The sequence below is a fragment of the Ciona intestinalis genome, unplaced genomic scaffold (assembly GCF_000224145.3).
Source record: "Ciona intestinalis unplaced genomic scaffold, KH HT000094.2, whole genome shotgun sequence".
NCBI classification, from domain to species: Eukaryota; Metazoa; Chordata; class Ascidiacea; order Phlebobranchia; family Cionidae; genus Ciona; species Ciona intestinalis.
This window is the reverse complement of record NW_004190416.2, coordinates 190,904-212,405: the sequence shown is the minus strand read 5'-3', so window position 1 is coordinate 212,405 and position 21,502 is coordinate 190,904. Positions and strand designations below refer to the sequence as shown.

Genomic DNA, 21,502 nt, shown 5'->3' with positions numbered 1-21,502 from the left:
CTATGGGCCTTTAGATTTAGGCCAGAGTTGGCCCATTATCCCATCTCCCATCTTTGACCCATACCCTACCTACTACACACACCCTACCTGATATATTTCAGATGAGCAGTTGCTTCATTAAACTTTCCTTCTTCAATACACATCCATGCTAAGTCAGCTAACGCTGCAGGGGCTAAGTAATGGTCCTTGTTTATTCCTTTGTAACTGAAATTGAACCCGAAGTTAGCTTATTATTTAAGGAATATTTGATTAATATTATAATAGGGTGGGGGCAAAATAAAACAAAAATTAGTGGTTTAAGAAGTTGAAATAGAATAAGTGTCTAGTTTGTTATTGTTTTAGGTAATGTAAAAAAAATTTTTTCGTTGTTCTTTTTCATTATTATTTAAACTCAATATTTCATTTTTCTTTTTAAAATTAGAATTGCTTAAGTTGTAATGTGGGGTGTGCAAGTTCATATATACAAGATCACAAACTTTATATTTCTAATTTTAAAACATAACAACCGCTTACTTTTCCTTGATATCCGACAGACAAAGTTCAGCTTGCATTGGTTGTCGATCAAACCTTAAACAAGCTCCCTTCATTAAGTTTAAGAGGCAATAGTCGTCATAATAGTTGAAGGCGTCACCTTTGTCATTCTTGCTATTATTATCTGCTGTATAATGGACAAACTGTCAATTTCCGGCCACGCGAGAATAAAGTAAGTTACAATTATTTATTCATTAATGGAAATTTATTCCAAAAACCGGCAAAATACACACCGGAATTTGATGAAAACTTTTCCTTTTTTTCTTCTAATACATTTTGTTGTTGAATAATGAGTTGAAGATGTTTGTCGCGAATTTCCTTGTTTTGTTTCAACATTACGAGGCCATTCCATGCGTAGATCATTTCCTGTGTAAAGTAATTTAATTAATATTAGTGTAGTTACGTATGGACTATGAACATTGTTTGATTTTTTATCAAAACTAAAATGTTTGGTATTGGCACATTTGCCAAATTGAATGGAAACCAACTTTACATCGCATGTCACACTGTAGGATCTCACATAGAATAGAAACTTTAGACACTACACATACACCTTACATGTGCGGGCAGTAGAAGATATTCTTGTTGCTCAAAATATTTGCGAGCTTTCCTGATCAAGAACTTCTCCATTGGAATGCTCTTGCCAGCAAACCTTTGCTTCAATGAAGGCATCTCCCTTAAAATAAGAAAATGGTCACGACATTAGAATACACAACATACAGGAATTATTTATCTTTTCAAATAGAAGAGCGGTAACTAAGAACAGATTAATTAAAAAAATTAAGGGAAAGAATTAGCAGCAAACGACAGTCATTAAAAACGCTCTGTGAGTAAAAATACTTGGTCCAATACCCAGACAAGCAGTGTGCTACAACCCATTAGTGACCACTGGGTCAGAGTAATATCCGTTAAGTGTCTTGCCCAAGGAAGAGTAAAATTACTTAAGTGAAAGTGTGGCTGCTAAACCAATAAATCAAATTTATAATATTATAAAAAAAGGATAAATTATAAAACACATAAATGTAATATATATTGTTGAAACACAATACTTAAGTAAGGCGACAATTTCTTCTTTGTGTTTTAATCCATTACCATCTACCATGTAGAGAAATACAGCTTGTAGATAGGTGTACGTACATTTTGACCAATTGCTCTCTTTTCTAAACAAACATAGAAGCATGACAATACTTTTGGTTATTATATATTTTTAAAAAAAGAAAACTTTTTGACTTTGAAAGAATTTGCCCTTTTTAAAATTAAAAAAAATGCATTAAGTATAAGTATAAGTAAACATACCAGCAAGGCAGCAAAACAAAGCAATTATAAAATGATATAAAACTAAAGTGCTTGCTCAAGCCTACTTACACATTAGAATTATATAATGTAGATATTATTTCATATATTTAAAGCAGTGTGAAAGAAGTCAAGTTAAAAATAATAGAAATATAAGTGCTTGCCCTTACATGCAAAAGCCTTGGTAAATTAGCCAACACTCATATGGAGAAAACCATTAGAAAAATCAAACTCTATCATACGTGCAAATGCAAACATTATATGATTCACACAAACACAAATATAGACCTTATTTTATCTTCATAAACAGCAGCATAAGATTTAAAAAATCATTAAAATAATGAAGCACTATTATACATGCAAACATACTGTATACTTCACACAATATAGACCTTAGTTTATCAGCATAATCAGCAGCTTCTTGCCATTTAAACAGAGTAGCATGACACCACATTAACTCCCAGTAACAAGCATGAGAAAATTGCTTCCAATCGTTCTGTAGTGTGGCTGCTTTTTCTAAACGGCCGATCGCCTGCGTTTCAAATCATAAAATCATATTAATCAAATAAATGAAGAAATATGTGGCTCGGATACGGGTAGAGTAGAAATGTTGGTATAGGAGCAAAATATTCAGCGACAAGCAGAAAAGGTGCTAACTTTTTGTTTGTTTTTTTTAATAATTTAACTGATTGAATAAATGTGAACGAATGTAACTTATTTATTTTGCAAGGCAACAACAGTTTTTATAACATGGGTGTTTTATTTCATACACCTCTGGTGTTTTGTTTCATGTGCCCACAATAGTGGCTCTGTAGTTAAGAGGTCCAACCATTGTGCCACAGATGTGTTTTGGGAATAAGGAACAAGTAACAAAGATTATGCAGCCAAACAGAAAATATTTCTACCTAGTACTTTTACACATTTGCATTAATGCTCAAACCACTGTATCATGGTTGTGTTGTGTTTTGAAAAAAGAAACAAAGAACAAACATATTTATATAGATTTCTTATTTAACAAGATCTACATAAAGAAATTTTGGAAAATAAAAATAGAGCTGGAGTAAAGAAATTTGCTTATAAAAAATGGCAATAAAATTTCTGGAAAATAATGCAGCAACAAAAATGCAAAATAAAGTTTATAATTTAAAATTATTTTTTATGTAACTTGGGCCTTTAATACATGTACTTGCATTCAATGTTTGGTAATAATTAACCATTGTAACCATCACAATGGTTTGCATTGTTATGAAAACATAAATCAAAGGAAGGTAATGTTTGCTAAATGACTCATATGCAAGTTAGGTAAACATATGAGAACCACAACACATGTTATTACTCTACTTAAAATAGCTTGGCACAGTTAGGTTATGTAATGCTTGGGCAAGACACTTAACTGCAATTGCTTTAACCCAGTGGTCACTAATGGGTTGTCTAAATTATCAGCCATACATAAAAAAACGAAAAAATCCCCAAAAAATAATCACCCACGAAGTAACATACATGGTAACCCATCAACTGGCATGTGTATTAACATACATGTTATAACGACTGTCGTTTGCAGCCATGTGAGGATAAATTAAGTTACATTCATGCTTTATAATGAATGCTACATAACAACACCAACAATATCTTGCGTTGTATCTTGAAGTTTTATGTGTAATAGCAATTACATAATTTCCAGAAAATGCCAATGAAGTGTATTTTTGCAAGTTTAATAGCATCAATAGTTATGTCTTGGTTTTCTGACATTATATCTCTTTAGTTCTGGCATTAATTTGATACCGGAGTTTAACTTTCTACACAGTATGTATAGCAGCAAGGCCAAGGGTTTAAATGCAGTCACCGGCGTTTCCAGTTTATATAAGTTAAAAAAATACTCTAGACAAAGATTTCACATTTTCATTGGAAATTTATAGCTTTTGCTGACACCCTACAGAAAATTTGCCGGTCTGTTAAGTTGATAAGTGTCAGTCGCCATGGCTCAGTAGTTGCATTGTGACTAAAAGATACTGGATTCTATGCTAGATACTGCATACCCATAGGCACCTAACATGGGTGTGCAAGGTATGCCTGTATACCCGGAAAATAAATCAGAGTCCCCATGAGTAGGCTAACCAGTATAAATGCATAAACAATTTGTCTTAAAATAAACATTATACAGCTGTGATAGTGCAATGAACAGTTTATTTTCTAATAAAACCTAATAATATGACGAGAAAAATATTCATGCTTTCACCGGCATAAATTTTTATCTTTAAAAACTTTACCCTGACTTTTTAAAAAAGGTGGCAATGCTGATACTAATGATGCAGATGTCTTTAAACAACATAAACTATAATATCTCAAAACTATTCCAAGATATTCTGATACCATTAATGGGATATCTGTTTCTGAACAACATAACCAAAATTTTGTCCAAACTTTTTTAAATTTATCGTAGCCTTCTGGCTTTTCTCTCGGACTCAAGCAAGGTAAGAATACGGGTACCTCAAATTTCAAATTTAGGCGCCAATGCTGATACTAATGATACGAATGTATCTTTAAACAAACTAAAAAATATTTTGTCCAGATTCTCCCACCTTTTCAAAGTTTCCTTTCAATTGTTCCAATCTTCCAGCGTACAAATAGAAGAAAACACCGTTCGGAAACTTTTCCAACATTTTCGGCAAAATTATCCCAACATATTCTAAGTCTGCATCATGGGTGCCTGAGGAATAAAAGTATTTAAACTTACGCATTAACACATATTATATAAAGAATTGGCTAACTCTGACCTTTTTGTTTTCGGAAAAAGTATTTAAAAAATTAACTAAAAAAAAAAAATTAAAAAAAAAAATTAAAAAACTTTTAGTTATAAGAATTATTGCGGTAACGGGCTATGGAATAGAGATTTATTCTAAATTCCAGGTCTTCTTGGCCTGCCCAAGCGAGTGGAACCTCACCCTTTGGAATAGAGATACATAAAACATGTAATATTATTTTTAGCATTTTTTTTTTACAGTGTTTAGTCAGTAGACTAGAAACCCTTAAACACATTAACCCTTTTTTACAACAAACTCTGCAAAATAAGTTTGTAAGACCACAGCATCTTATATGTAACTCCTACCAACATGTACTGTAACAAACAGGTTGTATCCCAATATGAAAAGTGAAATAAGTGAACTTCGTAAGTTGACGTTGTTGAAACCGTCTTTAAGTTGTTGTAAGCCTTTCTTCTTATCTGAGGTGAAACCAATCCATTCAAGTAAGGAAAGGATTTTAGGGGGAAGGAGAGACAAGCCCTGGATGGGAGAAACACATTGTTTACAAGTCTAGAGATCTCATTTTGTAAACTTGGACCAATATATTGACATTAATGTCACCTTTATTAAGGCATGACGTTAAAATGTCTAGTCCAAGGTCACATACACCCAGAATGATACTTGGGAGCAACAACACATATCAATAATGTATATTTCTAAAACATTTTTTTTACATGTGATGATTATAATGTTGAGGTAATGATCCGAATCTACCCTTACAAAAAAATAATAATGGCTACACACCTTGATCTATAAACAGAGATCAAAACAGGCGGTGACAACAGCATGAATGTCAAACACAAATTCAATAATACATTGACAATAAATATCTTGTTCTTATGATATTACTTACACAGATACATAAATATACATTATATCTGCAGCTTGAAGCATAAAGACATAATGAAACAGCCATGACGCATGCATAGTGGAGGTCGAATACAAAAATAGCATTAAAACAACAAACTCACGATGTTAAATGCACCACAGCCCAGTAAAACAGCTCCAATGAAATCTTGAGCGTGATTTTTACAATTTAATGTCTTGCTGTCAATCAACTTCTGGCAGTTATTGTATGTTTGGTAACATAGACGAACTTTTAGCGCACCTCGTATGAAACTTATGAGGTTTTCATCCTAGAGAAAAAATTTTCTAAAATGTAGTGAACATATTTTTAAAACTTCTAAAGAAAACACAAATCAAATAGGGGTTTCTGGTTTTGCAAAATTTATCCCCTAGAACAAATCTAATGTTCAAGAAATGGTGAAAACTGTTTCAAACAACGCTATAAGAAACATAAAATTGAATAGATTTTTGTTTCTTTTCTATTAACTGATCTTCAGCACAAACAATTTTAAATCCTTTTTATTAAAAATCATAAAAAAACAATGTTTTGTCTACCATGCGGAATAACTTAGCTTAGGTTTTTGACTGGTGGCTATGACATTATAATAAAGCTGTTTTAAACATTCTATGAATTACCATAAGCGGTATCTTCAATTTAAGTTTTAAAACAAATTTTGAAAAAGTTGAAATTAAAGTAAATGTTCAAAAAATTTTTTATGTTAAAGTAAATAAAATTTATGATCCCGTAAACAATATGGTTGTATTTATATTTATTAAAAAAAAACCAAGAAAGCCTTCGGTAGCCACAAATCGTAGTAGTAACACTTCATAAATAATTTACGCATAGTCCGATACTGTATGCATTATCCTTTATTGTGATGTCACAATATACTTTGAAGCTATTATACCCAAACAATGCAAACCACAGATTCTATAAATACAGGCTTTAAAACAACCTTTGAAAATGGTTTGCATAAAAATTTACAATTTTACTATTTAAACTAAATGTTTACCAAAATCCAAGTAGTTTAACTTTATATACTTGAATAAATAAATGCCACGCCCACAACTGTAGAAGCCATGTCCTTAATGTGTTTGGACTAAAGACAGGTATGTTACTGCATCAAAACCATGTGTACTTAGTTTGAAATAAATAAATCAGATACCAAAATTACCTGAATAAATGTAAGGGCAGCTCTAAATAGATTAAGTTCGGCAAACACAACCTCGGCATGGAGTTCAACTGAATGAATAACATAACAATTATTTTGATTTTAACAGAATATATTGGTATAACAGACTGACAACGCCATTTAGGCGAAATATATATATATTTTATTATACTATTGGTTGAAATTGATTTGGCTGTTACATTTCATAGCTTCATCCTAACTATATTACTTCACAAAAAATTGTTCAACTCTAAAATAGACGATATAACGACTGGTGAATTTGTGGTTGCATCACACCACGTGGCATTCACGGGCGAACAATGCCGTGTGTGACGTAGCGCGTGTGTGACGTTTACACGTATAAAGACGATATTCGTCTATATAATAACCAGATCAGGGTCAGATTAACAGAATTTATTACAAGTTATAACGGTTTCTTTGTGTTAAAAGTTTGTTTACAAAAGCTCATTTTCTTACCATCCGTAAAATCATTATTGTCGCCAAAGCCAAGGATTTTAGTGAAGGATGACGTTAGGTTTTGCTTTTTACGATATCTATGAAAATGGTTATTATTATTGTAATTAAAGTAAATATGAAACTAAAAAATTAAACACAGCCTACAAACCTGGGGTGGCAGGGTGTGTAGGCCTACACTAGGTTTTTCTGTATTGAATAAATGAATGTAACTTGTTTTATACTCGCGTGGCCGGATACGACAGTCGTTATAACATGTGTGTCTATACACCTCGTGTCAGCTTAGTAGTTACCATGTATGTTACTTTATTAATCACTAAAATTAGAACCAATAAGTGGTATTTGAGTGACACCAAACCCTGCCTCCCCTGTGCTGAACAGTGTGAAGCAAAAAAAATCAATACAACCCTTTCTGGTTTGGAAGGTATTAATATATATGAACAATGGTAATGAGCAGGTAGGCAACAAACAGACGTACTCACCTATTATTGAGCTGCACTGCTTTCTTTATGCTGAGTATTGCTTTGGCTATGGCAGCCTGTATTAAGATAATGTAAAAGAAGTTGAAAATATGTATATATATATATATATATACCTGTACTAGTAGTAAAACAACAGCCAATGTAGTTACTAAACTTTTAAAAGAGTAGTAAATAACAGTTATCCACCAAAACATGGGTTTAACGCTTGTACAAGAACACACATTATATCGAAAAATAGACATTATATCGGGTAGCTATTAAGCCTTTCAGAACAGAATAAATTACAACAACTATACATATATAAATATTTTTTACTATATATTTATTATAACCTTATCTTATACAGTTACATTGTAATCAATCAGAGTCTTTAGCAGTCTAACAGGCTTACACGAATTGATTAAGCCAAAGCTTTACCTGTTCAAAGGTCAGAGATGCTTCTAAGAATAAGAGTGTTGACAATCCTAATGCATGATACATGCTTGTCTCGCATCTGTGTATCAATATGCAGAATTGAGTAAATATTATATATCTATATTAAAGTAAGTGTAGATACTATACGCAGTTGTTTGATTAACATGTCAAACCATCAATGCATATCGTCATAATGTTGCCAAATACAATGTGGGCAAGGGAGAACTCTGATGTTGTGTTGTAACATACAGCAAGCAAAGCAGGTGTGACCTTGGTTTGATAATAACAACAACATAGAAACTTTAACAGGGTGCAAAGACTGGTATAGGCTACTATCTTGAGTAGAAAAAGTATTTCTAAATTGGTAAATAAAATAAAATCTAATTTTTTAACATGATAAAATATTATTTGTACATTCTAATTCTGTTGAGAACACAGTGTTATAAAAACCAAATACAGTTTAATTTAACTTATTCAAGTAAATCAAACATAATTAAGATATGTTACAACATAGATTCTAATTACTTCACCTCTCTTGCATTAATTTCTTGGCTTCGTCAAATCTGTTATTAAAGAAAAGATTAATTGCAACGTTCACTTCAGCAAGAGCCACGTTCAAATCAATGGATTCTCCTGAGGATATTTGACTAGATGCATCTTCAAACTGGAATACAAATTTAAATTTAAACATGGGTTAAAATACAATAAAAGTGAATGCAATTTAGTAATAAAACTATAAGTGGATCAAAATTAATGTGAAAATAAAGGCTTTTCTGTGAGGACCAAGTCCTACGTCATGGCACCTGGGATTCAGGCCATAGTTGAACCATCAAATTTACCAATGCTGCTACTATCGTGGGTGTGAATGTCTTTGGCCAAGATACTTAACTCTGTAACTACTCAAACCCAGTGGTCAGTGGTCACTAACAGGTTGTTCAAATCATTAGCCATACAAAAAAGGACAGCACATAAAAGAATCCTCCAAATTTACTTATGCAACAACTCGTAATTGGTCATGAGGTGTATGAAACAGAACACCATGGTATAACTTTTGAAGTAGCCCCACAATAGAGGTATAACGTTAATATAGCACTTCCCACATAGTTTTTACACAAAATTAATGCAACTGGGGCATTTTATAGTAAATATGCTAACAGAACACAGCAGGAAAATGTGAAATTTTACTTGTCATAAAAAAACACGGATATATAATGAAAGGGAACCTATAAATATACCTCGTCGTCTGAGTCTTCCTGAGGCTTAGTGTTCGAATCCATGCTAGGGTAAAAAGTTTAATAATATAGGTTTTGCTTTTGAGAGGTATTTTAAAAGCTACACTGTACGTAGTAAACGAAAGGAACTGTTTACTGGAATTCGTAAATCAATAACATGGGGAACCCCCGATAGTAAGACAAATGCGGTTCGGCAACGTCAGAGGTATGGCATTTAATTGGGGACAAAATGGACATTAATACACTAAAATGATATAATGTATTTTTTAGGCTGCGTTAGTGTTATAAGATAACTTGGAATTAAACTGTAGTCCTTGTTTTACAGGATAAATACAGTAAAGACATTTTAGTATTCCCTGTACTTTAAACAAAAAACAGATTAGCAGTTTCAGGACTCTCCTTTTGTTTATACAATTACAACAATAATACGATACCATGTTTTAGAAGTGTAATAGCAAACGATTATCGAATTATAAGCAGTTTAAAGTGTAAAGGATACGCCCATTTCATCAAAAAACGCAAGATTCGGTTTAAATACCGCTGATGCGGTAGGCCTACATTTATTAGCTGGACGTTCAAAAACACTTCGTAGCATGTAAATAAATTGGCTGTATTTAGGGTGTTGTACTTAAAAAATGCCAAATTTGGAATAACACTTTTTCCTATATTTTGTTTAGCCCACGATTATGGTAACCGTTTAAAAACGTCCAAGTGACGAAATCACGAATAGGGGTTTGCAAATATGAACTATAAGATTACACCCTGTAAGCCTACACGGTGCTATTCAAAGCAAAACATTGCAAACAGGCAAGACAAATACGAACATGACAAGAAAGCATAATGCACCGCAGAACTGTGAAGTACTTGCTGTTTGCTTTGGAAATGAAATCGGATCCCTCTCTTTTTAGCCGTTTGTTGTTTTTACTGGTACGATGGCCAAAGGTCCATAGGGTGCTTATGTTAAGAATATCATCTGACCGTTTTCCAATTTGTAATAAGACTGTATTTTGATACGTAGGGTTAGGGGTATAGCATGAGGTGTATATAATAAAATGAGCTCAAGATACAATAGTATATTATAATAACTTTTATTTGTCTCTTCCTGAGTGAAGATTAAAATTATATGGGTAAAAAGGAAAGACAAAATCTATAGAAACAAAACGACAGCCGTTAAAACTCGCCTTACGTTAAAAATACTTTCTTTAAGTTAAGTAGATTGTTCAGTTTCTAACACGAACATGAGGTATCATTTTTTTCTATTTAAGTCTATTCTTAACAACATTTCATTTGAAAGCGATTTTCTTCGTAAGTTACAACAAAGAAAATCTTGCGCTTCGGGTGAATTAAAAGAAATTGTATTTATATTGTTAGCAATAAAATAAGCCCCCGGCCATCGCTTTTATTCGTAAGCACTACACTGAACACTCTGCGTAAAACACTTGAGACCACAAATATATACAACAGAATGAAGCATCAAAACAAGTGGGGCCAGTTCGCGTTGAGAAAAATGTAAAACTTTTAAAGTCATGAGCAGGCATGTGGGTATATATGAATGAATAATGAGATGGCCCAAGATAGCTTTTGACTGTAAAAGTTTATTGGGTGGCATTTTATGCAGCAGTAAATTTATACGCTTCAGCAAACTGGCATCTGCAGAATCATTGCAAAGCGGACTGCTTGTTACGCGACATGCTTGTCCGCTGGGGCATGCAGTATATAGGTAAGGTAGGGATGTTTTCCTAAAATACCACAGCCCAGTGCACCGCAGTGGGACAGAATTAAAGGGAATTTTATTATACACTTTATTATATATTCCTGACGGTTTCGAGCCATACAGACGGGATATATATACAGCAACAAAACGACAGTGGTTACAGCACGCGCACAAGATGGATTCAACATTAAAACAACTGAACAGTTAAACAGTATGATCGCTGTACTTATGGAGGCCTGGGTGTCACCGCAAAAGCAAAAGGTAGCGATGCGTATAGTTAGTGGGTTTACTAGGTGGGAAAGGTGCAAAGTGTTTACGCCATGAGATGGCACATTATATTTAAGAACTCGGGTAACCGTTCGGGTTTTTGACGCTTTTGTATTTCCGCTAACGTCTTTTTCTTTGTTTTTTTATTTATTTGAATTTTGTTACTGTCGTTTTTTTGCTAATTCTTTTCTATTTTGTTATTGTTTTGATTAATTTGATTTTTGCTATCGTATTTGAGGAGATAACTAAACGTTATGTCACGTTAACTGATTACATATATTTTAGTAAAGTTTAGGACCATCTTGACGAACCGCTGTTAATTAATATGGGGAATAAGAAGAACGAGATACAATGGAAAGAAACACCGAAAGGGAAAATCTTTTTCCAACTTTTGCTGCCACTCTTAGCTGAGTTTTTCACAACATTCTTACACACTTTCTGGGGCTCCATGGCTGGAATACCATCAACACCTACACACTTCTCCGCACTCAACAGGTATACCGTGTGAGCAGTGTTAAGTTACCGAATGTAACTTTTTGTATTTGCGTGGCGGGGCAGTGATAGTGATTATATCACAGGTGTTTTGTTTCATATACACACCGTTCCCGCTTATCAGTTACCATGTATGTCATTCCGTGGGTTTTACTCGTACCATTTTAGTAATGTTTGGACAGAAAAAATAATCAAAGGTCTAAGATTATTTAGCTTTAATTTAATCATATTCATAACTTTAACCCGTATTTTTAGAACGGTGACGACCCAAGAATGGGCAGCGGATTATTTACTATCCGGGTTGGTACCTGCAATGCAAGCTGGGTTTGCCGTGTGGATGCTTATCGTTGGATTCTTCAAGATATGGTAAATTAAAATTGCTGGCATTTAATATTGGAGTATAATAGACTAAGGCAAGATGGAGACCTTTTATTATACAATATCAGATTTATAAATTTAAATAATGCATATGAGGTATGTTACCAATAAGTTGTGGGCTATTTTATTACTATCCAAATAATACTAGGGCACGTATGAAATGAGAAGAAGCGTGACTATATTTCGTTCCTTTACTTGTACAGCAGTAGGGTGGGGAAAGATGGGACACCTTTTATTCTATTTCTCGTCATATTTGGTAGTAAACAAAGAACATTCAAGGAATTACAAAATCTTATCCTAACGACTCCCATATATAGACAGTTGTTAATTGTTTAAAACACAATCAGGGTATTTGGATAATATTGTGCTAAAGGTGTCCCAACTTCCCCCGCAGTACTATATATATAGTAGGGTGGGGAAGTTGGAACACATTTAGCACATAATACCCAAATATCCTGATCTTGTTTTTAACAATTAACAATGGTCTATGGGAGTCATGAGGATATAGTTTTATAATTCTTTGAATGTTCTTTGTTTACCACCAAAAAATAGAACGAAAAGGTGTCCCATCTTCCCCCACCCTACTATATATACTAATGTTTTATATTGCACAGCGTTGTGCATTTCAACCCAGCGATCTCGGTCGGGTTTCTAGTCAGCGGCGATCTTTCATTCAAGTTGTTTCTACCTTACGTTATCATGCAGTGTATGGGGGCTATTTTTGCAGCTTTCATAGCTCAAGTGAGTGCAATGCTAACTCGATATATTTTTTAAGATTATTTACCTGCAGTAGGACGTTACGTATAAACCAATCAGTGCATAAACCGTAACTGTCCTCAAATTTGAAGTTTAAAATGAACCTTCCGGCAAATTTTTGTAATGTTGTTCTTAATTAAGACGTGGAATGTCGGTTCTTTAAAATCCCAATTACAAAATTTGCCATAAGATCCAATTTATAACATATATCATTGCATGCTTTCACTAAACACAGACGTTACGAGGTGAAATGCTTGTACCTTTCTATATCAGCGACGATGCCAACATCCCTGCTATCTTCTTCTGTGAGGTGATTACCACAGGCATTATTATATTCTATACCCTAGCTATGGTGGTAGATAAGTCGTACGATCAAGCTACTGGGCCTCTTGCTATTGGAATGACTGTGTTTCAAGGAATTTTGGCCGGGTAAGGCTTACTTTTTAATCATTTATTAATTTATTTTTTCAACCATTTAATTTAACCATCATTTATGCATGTGTTAATGGGTTTCCCCAGCAACAATACAAGAGGAATTTCGTGACGGTTTTAAAGGGGGACTTCCCATCAGTGTAACTTTATTTAAATTTATGAATGGCGTTCTTTAGTAGGCATTTGCATTCGTAGATTTTAGCGCGTTTATGTTTCACAAAAGTGTTATATAGGAGGAAGGATAAGGTTTTATAATTCTTTAAATTTTCGTTGTTTACTACCATATAGGAAGAGAGAACAGAAGGAAAAAGTGTCCCATTTTCCCCCATCCTATATAGTTACCATATAATCTGTACAAAAGTAATCTATTCTTGAACTTGTAGGAAATGGATTGGCGCTGGTTGTTTGAATCCAGCCAGGTGGTTTGGTCCTGCTGTAATGGCTGGTGGTAAGGCCTGGAACTATCACTGGGTATTATGGGTTGCAGATTGCGTTGGGGCTGCTATATTTGCTGTTTTCTACATGTAAGTTTTTAATGGTATGATTGTAAATATCTATTGAGGGTTGTAGTAATGGGCCAACTTTGGTCCAAATCCTAGGGACCATGTTGTGCCACGCTGTATTACATTATGGTAAAATGTCTTATAGCTGCTACTTAGTCGCGTATCTTTTCAAGTCGTAACTTGTTGGCACGGTTACTATGTGTGACCATAGTTTACTACTAAATGGGGTGTTAACACAGAAAGAAATTGGACCATCTAATGTTATTTTGACAATAATTTTCAAAGGTCATTTTTTGCACCTGCTGATCGTGTGTGGGTAATGAAGATTGGAACTGGCAATAAAACATCTTCTAATAAACCAGAAGACCAAGAATTGGTCGAAAGGAAAAAAGAACCATCCTCGCCTTTATAATCCAGCTTTTCTTAATATGTACAATTTGTTAATCAAATAATCTTTGCATTCCTGCTTCACGTTAATAAAAATTAGCCTGTATAATTTTACTGCCCTTTATGTGGCAGAAAAAGAGAACTGTTTTATACGAGTGGTTTAAAATCCCCGCACGCTTGGTAACTGCGTGTGTAGCGCAAAGCTAAAGGCCGTGTATAAGCAATTTACGTAAAATTTACACATCAAATTAACATTGTAGGCGTTAATTTTGCACAGTACTTGTTCAAACGAAATTTCCCACGTCCATGAATGAAAATAGCTCGACAAAAGTCAGTTTCTCCTTACGTCACAATACCGTTTACGATGTCTGTGTTGGTATATTATGACGTATTATTCGAGAACATTCTCGTATTCGGGAGCTATTTCGAGAAAGAAAAACAAACGTAGAAATGAAGATGTGTGGTGCCAGCTGTTCATACGTGCGACAGAACAAGAATTAACAATACAGATTGCTTATATAGGTATTGTTTTATAACCTAGGGAAGCAATAGAGCTTTGCAGACGGTTATAAGCGTTAACAAAGTAAAGGAAATAGGTAAGCGCTTCGTTTTAGATTTTAGAACTGAAGTATAATATGGATTTATCGTTGCTCCAAATCCATAGTTTAGCGTCAAAGTAACATATGTTTTCTGAGTAAATTTCTGTTTTATCATTTACTAATTCCTACAACTTGTTTTTAGAATCGTTTCGTTTTTAAGAAAATACTGAAGCAAAACTGAAATGATGGGAAAAGATTATTACAAAGTCCTCGGTATCTCAAAATCGGCGAGTGAAGATGAGATTAAAAAAGCTTACAGAAAACTTGCTTTGAAATACCATCCTGACAAAAACAAGAGTGCAAGCGCTGAGGAAAAGTTTAAAGAGATTGCTGAGGCTTATGAAGTACTTAGCGACCCTGAGAAAAAGAAAATGTATGACACTCATGGAGAACAAGGGTTGAATGGTGGTATGTCAAAAGATGGGGACTCTTACTCATATTCCTTCCATGGGGACCCGAAAGCAACATTTGAAGCGTTTTTCGGCACTTCAAACCCATTTGCGAGCTTTTTCGGAGGCCAGAACGACGTTGAAGACATGATGTTTGAAAATTCGGATGGTTCATTTGGTCAAGGAGGTGATGGGATGCACTTTGGACCAGGCAGCTTCTTTCAGTCTAACTTTTCAAGGGGCTCCCCAAGGCACAGAGCGGATAATGTCTCATGCCAGTTCTCCCAGCGTGGCCAGCCAACCCAGGACCCTCCAATACATTGCGATTTAAAGGTACATCATACCCCATTAGCTATGGCTGAAAAATGTTATGTATAAACTAAATTTTTAGTTTAAGTTGTATAATAGAACCTTTGAGACCCAAATTGAAAATAGCTGTAGTTATACTCCAAAACCAGCTAAATCACACTGTGTTGGTAAAGGACAAAGGTGTATTAAATTACACTGCACTTCACATGTGATTTTGGTATTTTGCCTACACGTACACCCACCGTAAGATCCAGCACTTTTTAAACAGATGAAAAGAAATTTATGGCTTATATATAATCTTAATATCACATTGAATATTCACAGTGTTCCCTTGAGGACATATACAAAGGAGGTTCAAGGAAAATGAAGATTACTCGCAAACGACTCAATCCTGATGGATATTCAACAAGAAATGAAGACAAAATATTAAACATCGATATCAAGAAAGGCTGGAAGGTAAGAGAGACAATTCCTTTTGATTAAAACTGCATATTTATGTTATTGTGACTTGTACACAGAACATGGGTCTCGCAAAACCAGAGCTTCCGTAAAGTAAAGGACTATGTTTTTTAATGACAATTTTTCATCATAATTGTCATAAATGTCAAGACCTGGGAATAGATTATTTAACAGAAAACAGTCTTAATAATTTTCAATTACTTTCCATGGTTAACCATGTTGATTTATTTAACAGGAAGGAACAAAAATAACGTTCCCAAAAGAAGGCGATGAAAAACCGAACACAATCCCCGCTGATATTGTGTTTACATTGAAAGACACAGAGCATGACAAGTTTAAAAGGGATGGCAGCAACATTATATATACAGACACTGTTACATTAAAACAGGTGGGCATATAACTTGTACATCGGTGATTGTTTAACTGAAGTCCTAAATCCAACACCCTTTACCATAATTCCATTACAATAGCTGTAATAATAAATAATGTGTTTCAACAGATCTGAGACCTAATAGTGTGTAACAGTTCAGATAACTAAAGGCCTAGCTAACTCTGAACCACATCTAGCATCCATTTCAAATAATAAAGATCATACATTTAACATTCTTTTCTTTTTCCAGGCTCTTACTGGATTTACAGCAATGATCCCAACACTGGACAACGGTCGTAACATCCCGTTACCTTGTACTGATATCATTAAACCAGATACACAGAAGCGAATAAGAGGAGAAGGGCTACCATTACCCAAGCAGCCGCACAGAAGAGGCGACCTGCTTGTCAACTTTAACATTGTATTCCCAGACTACCTCACACGGCAGAACAAAAATGTTTTAAAAGATGTCCTACCGTAGAAACGCTTTGTATTTATGCGATGTTTAAATTGCCTATATTGGTTGTTACAGTTATTATATTTAATATTTTAGTATTCATATTTTAATCAAAGTTGTTTTGTTTGTGCAATACTGTGCGCAAAATACTGAATCCTTGAATTTGTGTTCTTTTACCAAAATATTTCACTACTAACTACAGATTATAAATGTTGACAAAGCTTTAGTTTGAGCGTTATGAATCACAAATCCTGCTTTGTTGCATATTGTTTATTGCTTAGTGGTGGTATGAGTAACTGTATTACGAGTTTTTGGACGAGCGATTTTGTTCTCTTTATGTTAAATAAAAAAACTCTTATTAAATTGATGGTTGTGTGTAAACATGCATTCGATTTGAGAGGAATTGCACAAGGACAACCAGATCACTTTAGCACATATTTTAATTTTCTAAATACAAGAACACAGTTACAAAACATAGATATTGCACCTTAAAATGAATAAGTTAGTTTCTAAATAAAACAATACAGTGAGTAAGACATGATAAAAACAAACAATCTAAATATAATAATTCATATCCATTGAAGAAATAGGTGTAAGATAATCTCAAGTTAAAACAATAATAGTGTGTACCATTACAAATATAAATAGTATATTCACTTTATAAGAAAAATAGTATGTTAAAAATAGTTTAATAGCGTGTACCAAATACCAATACAAATATAAATAGTACAGTAGGTTGGGGGGAGATGGGACAACTTCTCAATATATTGTTTCTTCCCACTTTGGGGTAAACAAAGAACATTCAAATAATTATAAAACCGTATCCTTACGACTTCCATACACCGGTGTTTATTATTTAAATCACGATCAGAATATTAGGATATTATGTGCTAAAGGTGTCCCGTCTTTCCCACCCTACTATATATTCAATTTATACGAAAAATAGTATGTTAAAAATAATAAAAAGTGATTACATTATAAATCTCTGGTTAAATAATACTCTGTATACAACATATACTTAGCTTGCTCTTATTTAGCTTCTTTTAAAGGAATGTAGCCATTTGGATTTTGCTTTTGGAACCTCCATATATCAGCGCACATATCGTCCACAGTTTTCTCTGTTTTCCAACCAAGTTCCTCAAATGCACGCTTGGGCTGACAATACGTAAAGGCCTGATCACCTGGCCTTCTATCTTTCATTACTGTCTTGATAACAACACCTGATGCTCTTTCAAAGGCTTGAACCATTTCCAACACTGAGGTTCCAACACCTGAGCCTAAGTTATACGCACGAAAACTCTGCTGCATCGCCGGTAACGCCTAAAAACAGACACCAAGAGCAGATTTAATAATCAATGCTATCTAAACCAAATGCTTCTAGCTAGCTGCTGTTTTTCACACTGTATTGAAGCGTTGTGAAAATACAATAGGTTTATTTGGCAAAGCATTAACAATTGAATGATTGCCTACTCAATTAGACAATGCACCAACAAATTTGACAGTTTCAGGAAATAGGGTTCCAATTCCAAATTATGAATATATCTAACTAATTATAGACTTCCCATAATATAATACAGAACCAAGAACTAAATTAAAAGTAGGAACACCTCACCTTAAGAGCAGCAACATGACCCTTAGCTATATCAACAACATGAACATAATCTCTAACAGGTGTTCCATCTGGGGTTGGATAGTCAGATCCAAAAACATTAAGTTCCTCTCTGCGTCCAACTGCTACCTATAAAAGGGGAGAACTTAAATTTAAAACAGTGCAACACATTTAAAAAATATTTATTAAATAACTGTATATTATACATATTCTTTTTGGGGTATTTAAAAGGTCAAACTTCTATTAGTTAAACGCAAGACGCAAAACATTTAGTGTTTTTGTGATGAACGGGTTATTGCATAAGTGACGAAAAAGTCAAGCTATTTATTATTTTTTATTATGGGTGGGGTCCCATTGCTTAGTACAGCTGGCAACCTGGGATACAGACTGAGTTTATAGCCCTTTATTACCTCAGTACCCAGTTTAAGCTTATCTTGTGTTACCTGTGCAATGTATGGCATTAAGTTTGTGGGAATTCCTTTAGGATCTTCTCCTATCATTCCAGAGTGGTGTGCTCCAACTGGGTTAAAATACCTCAGAGACATCACCTTCCATTGGCCATCAGATACCGTCACATCACGCAAGATGTTTTCAATAAAATATTTCGAACTGAAAAAAAGGAGTAAGAACTTATATACAATGTAGGCAATTTGCACCTTTAAGAAACTGTCGTCATATCACTCATCTGGATGACACCGGAATGTAACTTATTTATTTTTGCATGGCGGGGCAACAACAATCGTTATAAAATGGGTGTCTTTTAATTGTAACAGCATCGAGCCTTGAAACTATACTGTATGGTCTGCAGTCAAGTGCTCTAACTACTGTGTATCGCACATTTAATCATCCTTCAGAATTGTTACAGATTTCTGCTATAATAATACCTTGCATAAGCACAGTTGCATTCCCCAAGTGGGCTGTCCTCAGTCAATGGTAGTTTCTCAGGTGGTACTTCAGCATACACAGTGCATGAACTACTGAAGATCAGGTTTTTTACACCATGGGCATTCATTGCCTTTAGAAGGGATAAAGCCTCTGTATTTTGAAGAAAACAATTTGCTTGGATAGTGTATTATATAACATACAACATAGATAATTTGTTATGAACTTCTTCGGATACAGTATTAAAGATCAGATTATTGGAACAAGCAACAAAACAGTTGTTTAAGTTAAAATGGCTCATTTTTTTTATTCTGTTATATTTTTATTATAGACCTAGCTATAAACATAATGGAAACATTATATATACATATAGTAGGGTGGAGGAAGATGGGACACCTTTTTATTCTATTTTCTCGTCCTATATGGCAGTAAACGAAGAATAGTCAAAGAATTATAAAACCATATCCTCACGACTCCCATAGACCGTTGTTAATTGTTTAAAACACAATCAGGATATTTGGATATTATGTGCTAAAGGTGTCCCATCTTTCCCACAGTACTATATAATACCTTTAATTTGTTTCTTCGGTTACAATAATCAAAATTAAGTAATGGTAAATATTCAACAAATGCCAAAATACAACAAAGAGTAAATACATAATTTACATACTTTAATAATAAACTGTTTCATATATATATACATATATCTAAAACTGCAATTCACCTTTTACATTATTTTTGTAATACTTCATTGGCACTTGTTTGGATTCCCCCACAGCTTTAAATGCACCAAAATGAACTACAGCATAGATTGGAAATTCTGTAAAAATTGAATCCAGGATTTTACGATCTCCATAATTGCCTTTCCTGAAGTGAAGCCTTTTTCTGTGTTTCTCATTCTAAAACAAGATTAAACGATTTTATTGTCTTAAAACTTAAACATTTTTTATGTTTTAGGGTAAAAGTACCAAATACTATTATGGTAAAAATACCATATATAATTAGGGTAAAAGTCCCATATATTATTTGGGTAAAAGTACCATATATTATTTGGGTAAAAGTACCATATATTATTTGGGTAAAAGTACCATATATTATTTGGGTAAAAGTACCATATATTATTTGGGTAAAAGTACCATATATTATTTGGGTAAAAGTACCTTATATCAGAAGGTTAAAAGTACCATATATTAGCAGATAACACATACTAACCACAAGATCTTGAACTCGTTTTAACGCTGGCGGCAAGCCCTTATCGTCGGCCGCAGCATTAGATAAATTATCGATGATGACCACGCTTTCACCTTCCTCTAACAACTCAACTACCGTGTGGCTGCCGATAAAACCAGCTCCGCCGGTCACCAAAATATACCTTTCCGCCATATTGGTAAGAAAAGCGAGATACGTTGCGTATTACCACAAATGATCGGAATGCGTAATAGCCCATATCTTTACGTAAACGGATACTACTGTGTGTGTGTGTGTACACGTGAAGCATTTTCTCCTAACGTGGCAATGTTATGACGGAAATAATAAGAGACATCGCAGATGTAAAACGTTTGGGGGAGCGCTAGTTTCAGAGATCAAAAATGTTTTAAGATTTAAACGTTTAGGCCTGTAGTTGCCATATAAGCTTGCTGGTATACTCATTACATTTGCATATCACCATTAAGCATAAAACTGGGCCCACTATACCTAAAATGTAAATGATCAAACTAAACTGATTTTTCCAAAAGGGGCATAAAACTAAGTTCAGCTGTGGATATGCTGTTATAGTACTGTGGGGTAAGATGGGACACCTTTAGCATATAATATCAAAATATTCTGATCGTGTTTTAAACAATTAACAACGGTCTATGAGAGTGGTGAAGATACGGTTTTATAATTATTTGAATGTTCTTTGTTTACTACCAAATGTGACGGGAAAATAGAGTGAAAAATAGCAAAATGTTAACCAACACCAACCAGCGTTCCACTTTAGAAAACTTAGGGAGGATTAAGCTGAAAAAGCAACACTCGCCGCACTTCTAGTTTGTTGCAGGTGGACAAACACGTATTGAGTGGTGGACGCACTAATCACTTTCATATTCCAAACATGGTTCCTATAATTTGAAACTCTTAATTGATGAATCTTTAATTTAAGGCGTCTATATTGATAGTACTGTTGGGTAAGATGGGACACCTTTAGAACATAATATCCCATATTTCCTGATCGTGTTTTAAACAATTAACAACGGCCTGTCGAAGTCGTGGG

The 21,502-nt window shown here is 34.1% G+C and overlaps 4 protein-coding genes across 6 annotated transcripts in view; 2 read left to right on the top strand and 2 right to left on the bottom strand.

Annotated features, from left to right (window-relative positions):
• Window positions 1-9,402, bottom strand: part of LOC100179132 (tetratricopeptide repeat protein 39B) — an 11,460-nt gene extending 2,058 nt beyond the window's left edge. The window contains exons 1-15 of one of the 2 annotated variants that reach the window (XM_009863098.3): window positions 9,249-9,402; window positions 8,544-8,677; window positions 8,017-8,092; window positions 7,600-7,655; window positions 7,121-7,197; window positions 6,647-6,714; window positions 5,597-5,761; window positions 4,931-5,105; window positions 4,404-4,531; window positions 2,217-2,356; window positions 1,581-1,691; window positions 1,090-1,207; window positions 765-897; window positions 514-655; window positions 88-204 (exon numbers count right to left, since the gene is read on the bottom strand). In XM_009863098.3, the coding sequence (XP_009861400.1) occupies window positions 88-204; window positions 514-655; window positions 765-897; window positions 1,090-1,207; window positions 1,581-1,691; window positions 2,217-2,356; window positions 4,404-4,531; window positions 4,931-5,105; window positions 5,597-5,761; window positions 6,647-6,714; window positions 7,121-7,197; window positions 7,600-7,655; window positions 8,017-8,092; window positions 8,544-8,677; window positions 9,249-9,290 (1,682 nt within the window). In that variant the 5' untranslated portion in view covers window positions 9,291-9,402. Of the gene's footprint in view, window positions 1-87; window positions 205-513; window positions 659-764; window positions 898-1,089; window positions 1,208-1,580; window positions 1,692-2,216; window positions 2,357-4,403; window positions 4,532-4,930; window positions 5,106-5,596; window positions 5,762-6,646; window positions 6,715-7,120; window positions 7,198-7,599; window positions 7,656-8,016; window positions 8,093-8,543; window positions 8,678-9,248 lie in introns of both variants that reach the window. The other variant, XM_018815591.2, reaches the window with a different exon arrangement.
• A 1,310-nt stretch (window positions 9,403-10,712) lies between these two features.
• On the top strand, window positions 10,713-14,316 carry LOC100176808 (aquaporin-like). Its single transcript, XM_002128914.4, has 7 exons — window positions 10,713-11,220; window positions 11,512-11,721; window positions 11,974-12,084; window positions 12,711-12,837; window positions 13,088-13,281; window positions 13,668-13,808; window positions 14,073-14,316. Exons 2-7 carry the CDS (start codon window positions 11,552-11,554, stop codon window positions 14,197-14,199), a joined length of 870 nt encoding a protein of 289 aa, XP_002128950.1. The 5' UTR covers window positions 10,713-11,220; window positions 11,512-11,551; the 3' UTR covers window positions 14,200-14,316.
• Window positions 14,317-14,603: 287 nt separating this feature from the next.
• LOC100184632 (dnaJ homolog subfamily B member 4-like) lies at window positions 14,604-17,122 on the top strand. Of its 2 annotated transcripts, none has more exons than XM_026838498.1 (5): window positions 14,604-14,769; window positions 14,913-15,495; window positions 15,796-15,927; window positions 16,166-16,318; window positions 16,551-17,122. In XM_026838498.1, exons 2-5 carry the CDS (start codon window positions 14,956-14,958, stop codon window positions 16,779-16,781), a joined length of 1,056 nt encoding a protein of 351 aa, XP_026694299.1. In that variant the 5' UTR covers window positions 14,604-14,769; window positions 14,913-14,955; the 3' UTR covers window positions 16,782-17,122. The 2 variants fall into 2 exon arrangements, with proteins under 2 accessions (XP_026694299.1, XP_002129017.1); XM_002128981.5 differs by having other exon boundaries at window positions 14,605-14,770; window positions 14,916-15,495.
• A 4-nt stretch (window positions 17,123-17,126) lies between these two features.
• LOC100187024 (UDP-glucose 4-epimerase) lies at window positions 17,127-20,762 on the bottom strand. The gene is made up of 6 exons (XM_002129030.5): window positions 20,461-20,762; window positions 19,973-20,147; window positions 19,251-19,401; window positions 18,810-18,975; window positions 18,370-18,495; window positions 17,127-18,077 (listed from the first exon to the last, which is right to left on the bottom strand). The coding sequence occupies exons 1-6, from the start codon at window positions 20,629-20,631 to the stop codon at window positions 17,787-17,789; spliced, it is 1,080 nt and encodes a 359-aa protein (XP_002129066.1). The 5' UTR covers window positions 20,632-20,762; the 3' UTR covers window positions 17,127-17,786.
• Between the last annotated feature and the right edge of the window lie 740 nt (window positions 20,763-21,502).

Excerpts from the sequence above, each read along its gene's own strand:
- LOC100176808 (XM_002128914.4), top strand. The coding sequence starts at position 11,552 with ATGGGGAATAAGAAGAACGAGATACAATGGAAAGAAACACCGAAAGGG. Across the intron at positions 13,282-13,667 it reads TTTCAAGGAATTTTGGCCGG|GAAATGGATTGGCGCTGGTT; the intron begins GTAAGGCTTACT and ends TTGAACTTGTAG. Across the intron at positions 13,809-14,072 it reads ATATTTGCTGTTTTCTACAT|GTCATTTTTTGCACCTGCTG; the intron begins GTAAGTTTTTAA and ends TAATTTTCAAAG.
- LOC100184632 (XM_026838498.1), top strand. The coding sequence starts at position 14,956 with ATGATGGGAAAAGATTATTACAAAGTCCTCGGTATCTCAAAATCGGCG. Across the intron at positions 15,496-15,795 it reads CAATACATTGCGATTTAAAG|TGTTCCCTTGAGGACATATA; the intron begins GTACATCATACC and ends GAATATTCACAG. Across the intron at positions 15,928-16,165 it reads ATATCAAGAAAGGCTGGAAG|GAAGGAACAAAAATAACGTT; the intron begins GTAAGAGAGACA and ends TTTATTTAACAG.
- LOC100187024 (XM_002129030.5), bottom strand. The coding sequence starts at position 20,631 with ATGGCGGAAAGGTATATTTTGGTGACCGGCGGAGCTGGTTTTATCGGC. Across the intron at positions 20,148-20,460 it reads AACGAGTTCAAGATCTTGTG|AATGAGAAACACAGAAAAAG; the intron begins GTTAGTATGTGT and ends ATCTTGTTTTAG. Across the intron at positions 18,496-18,809 it reads TAATGCCATACATTGCACAG|GTAGCAGTTGGACGCAGAGA; the intron begins GTAACACAAGAT and ends CCCCTTTTATAG.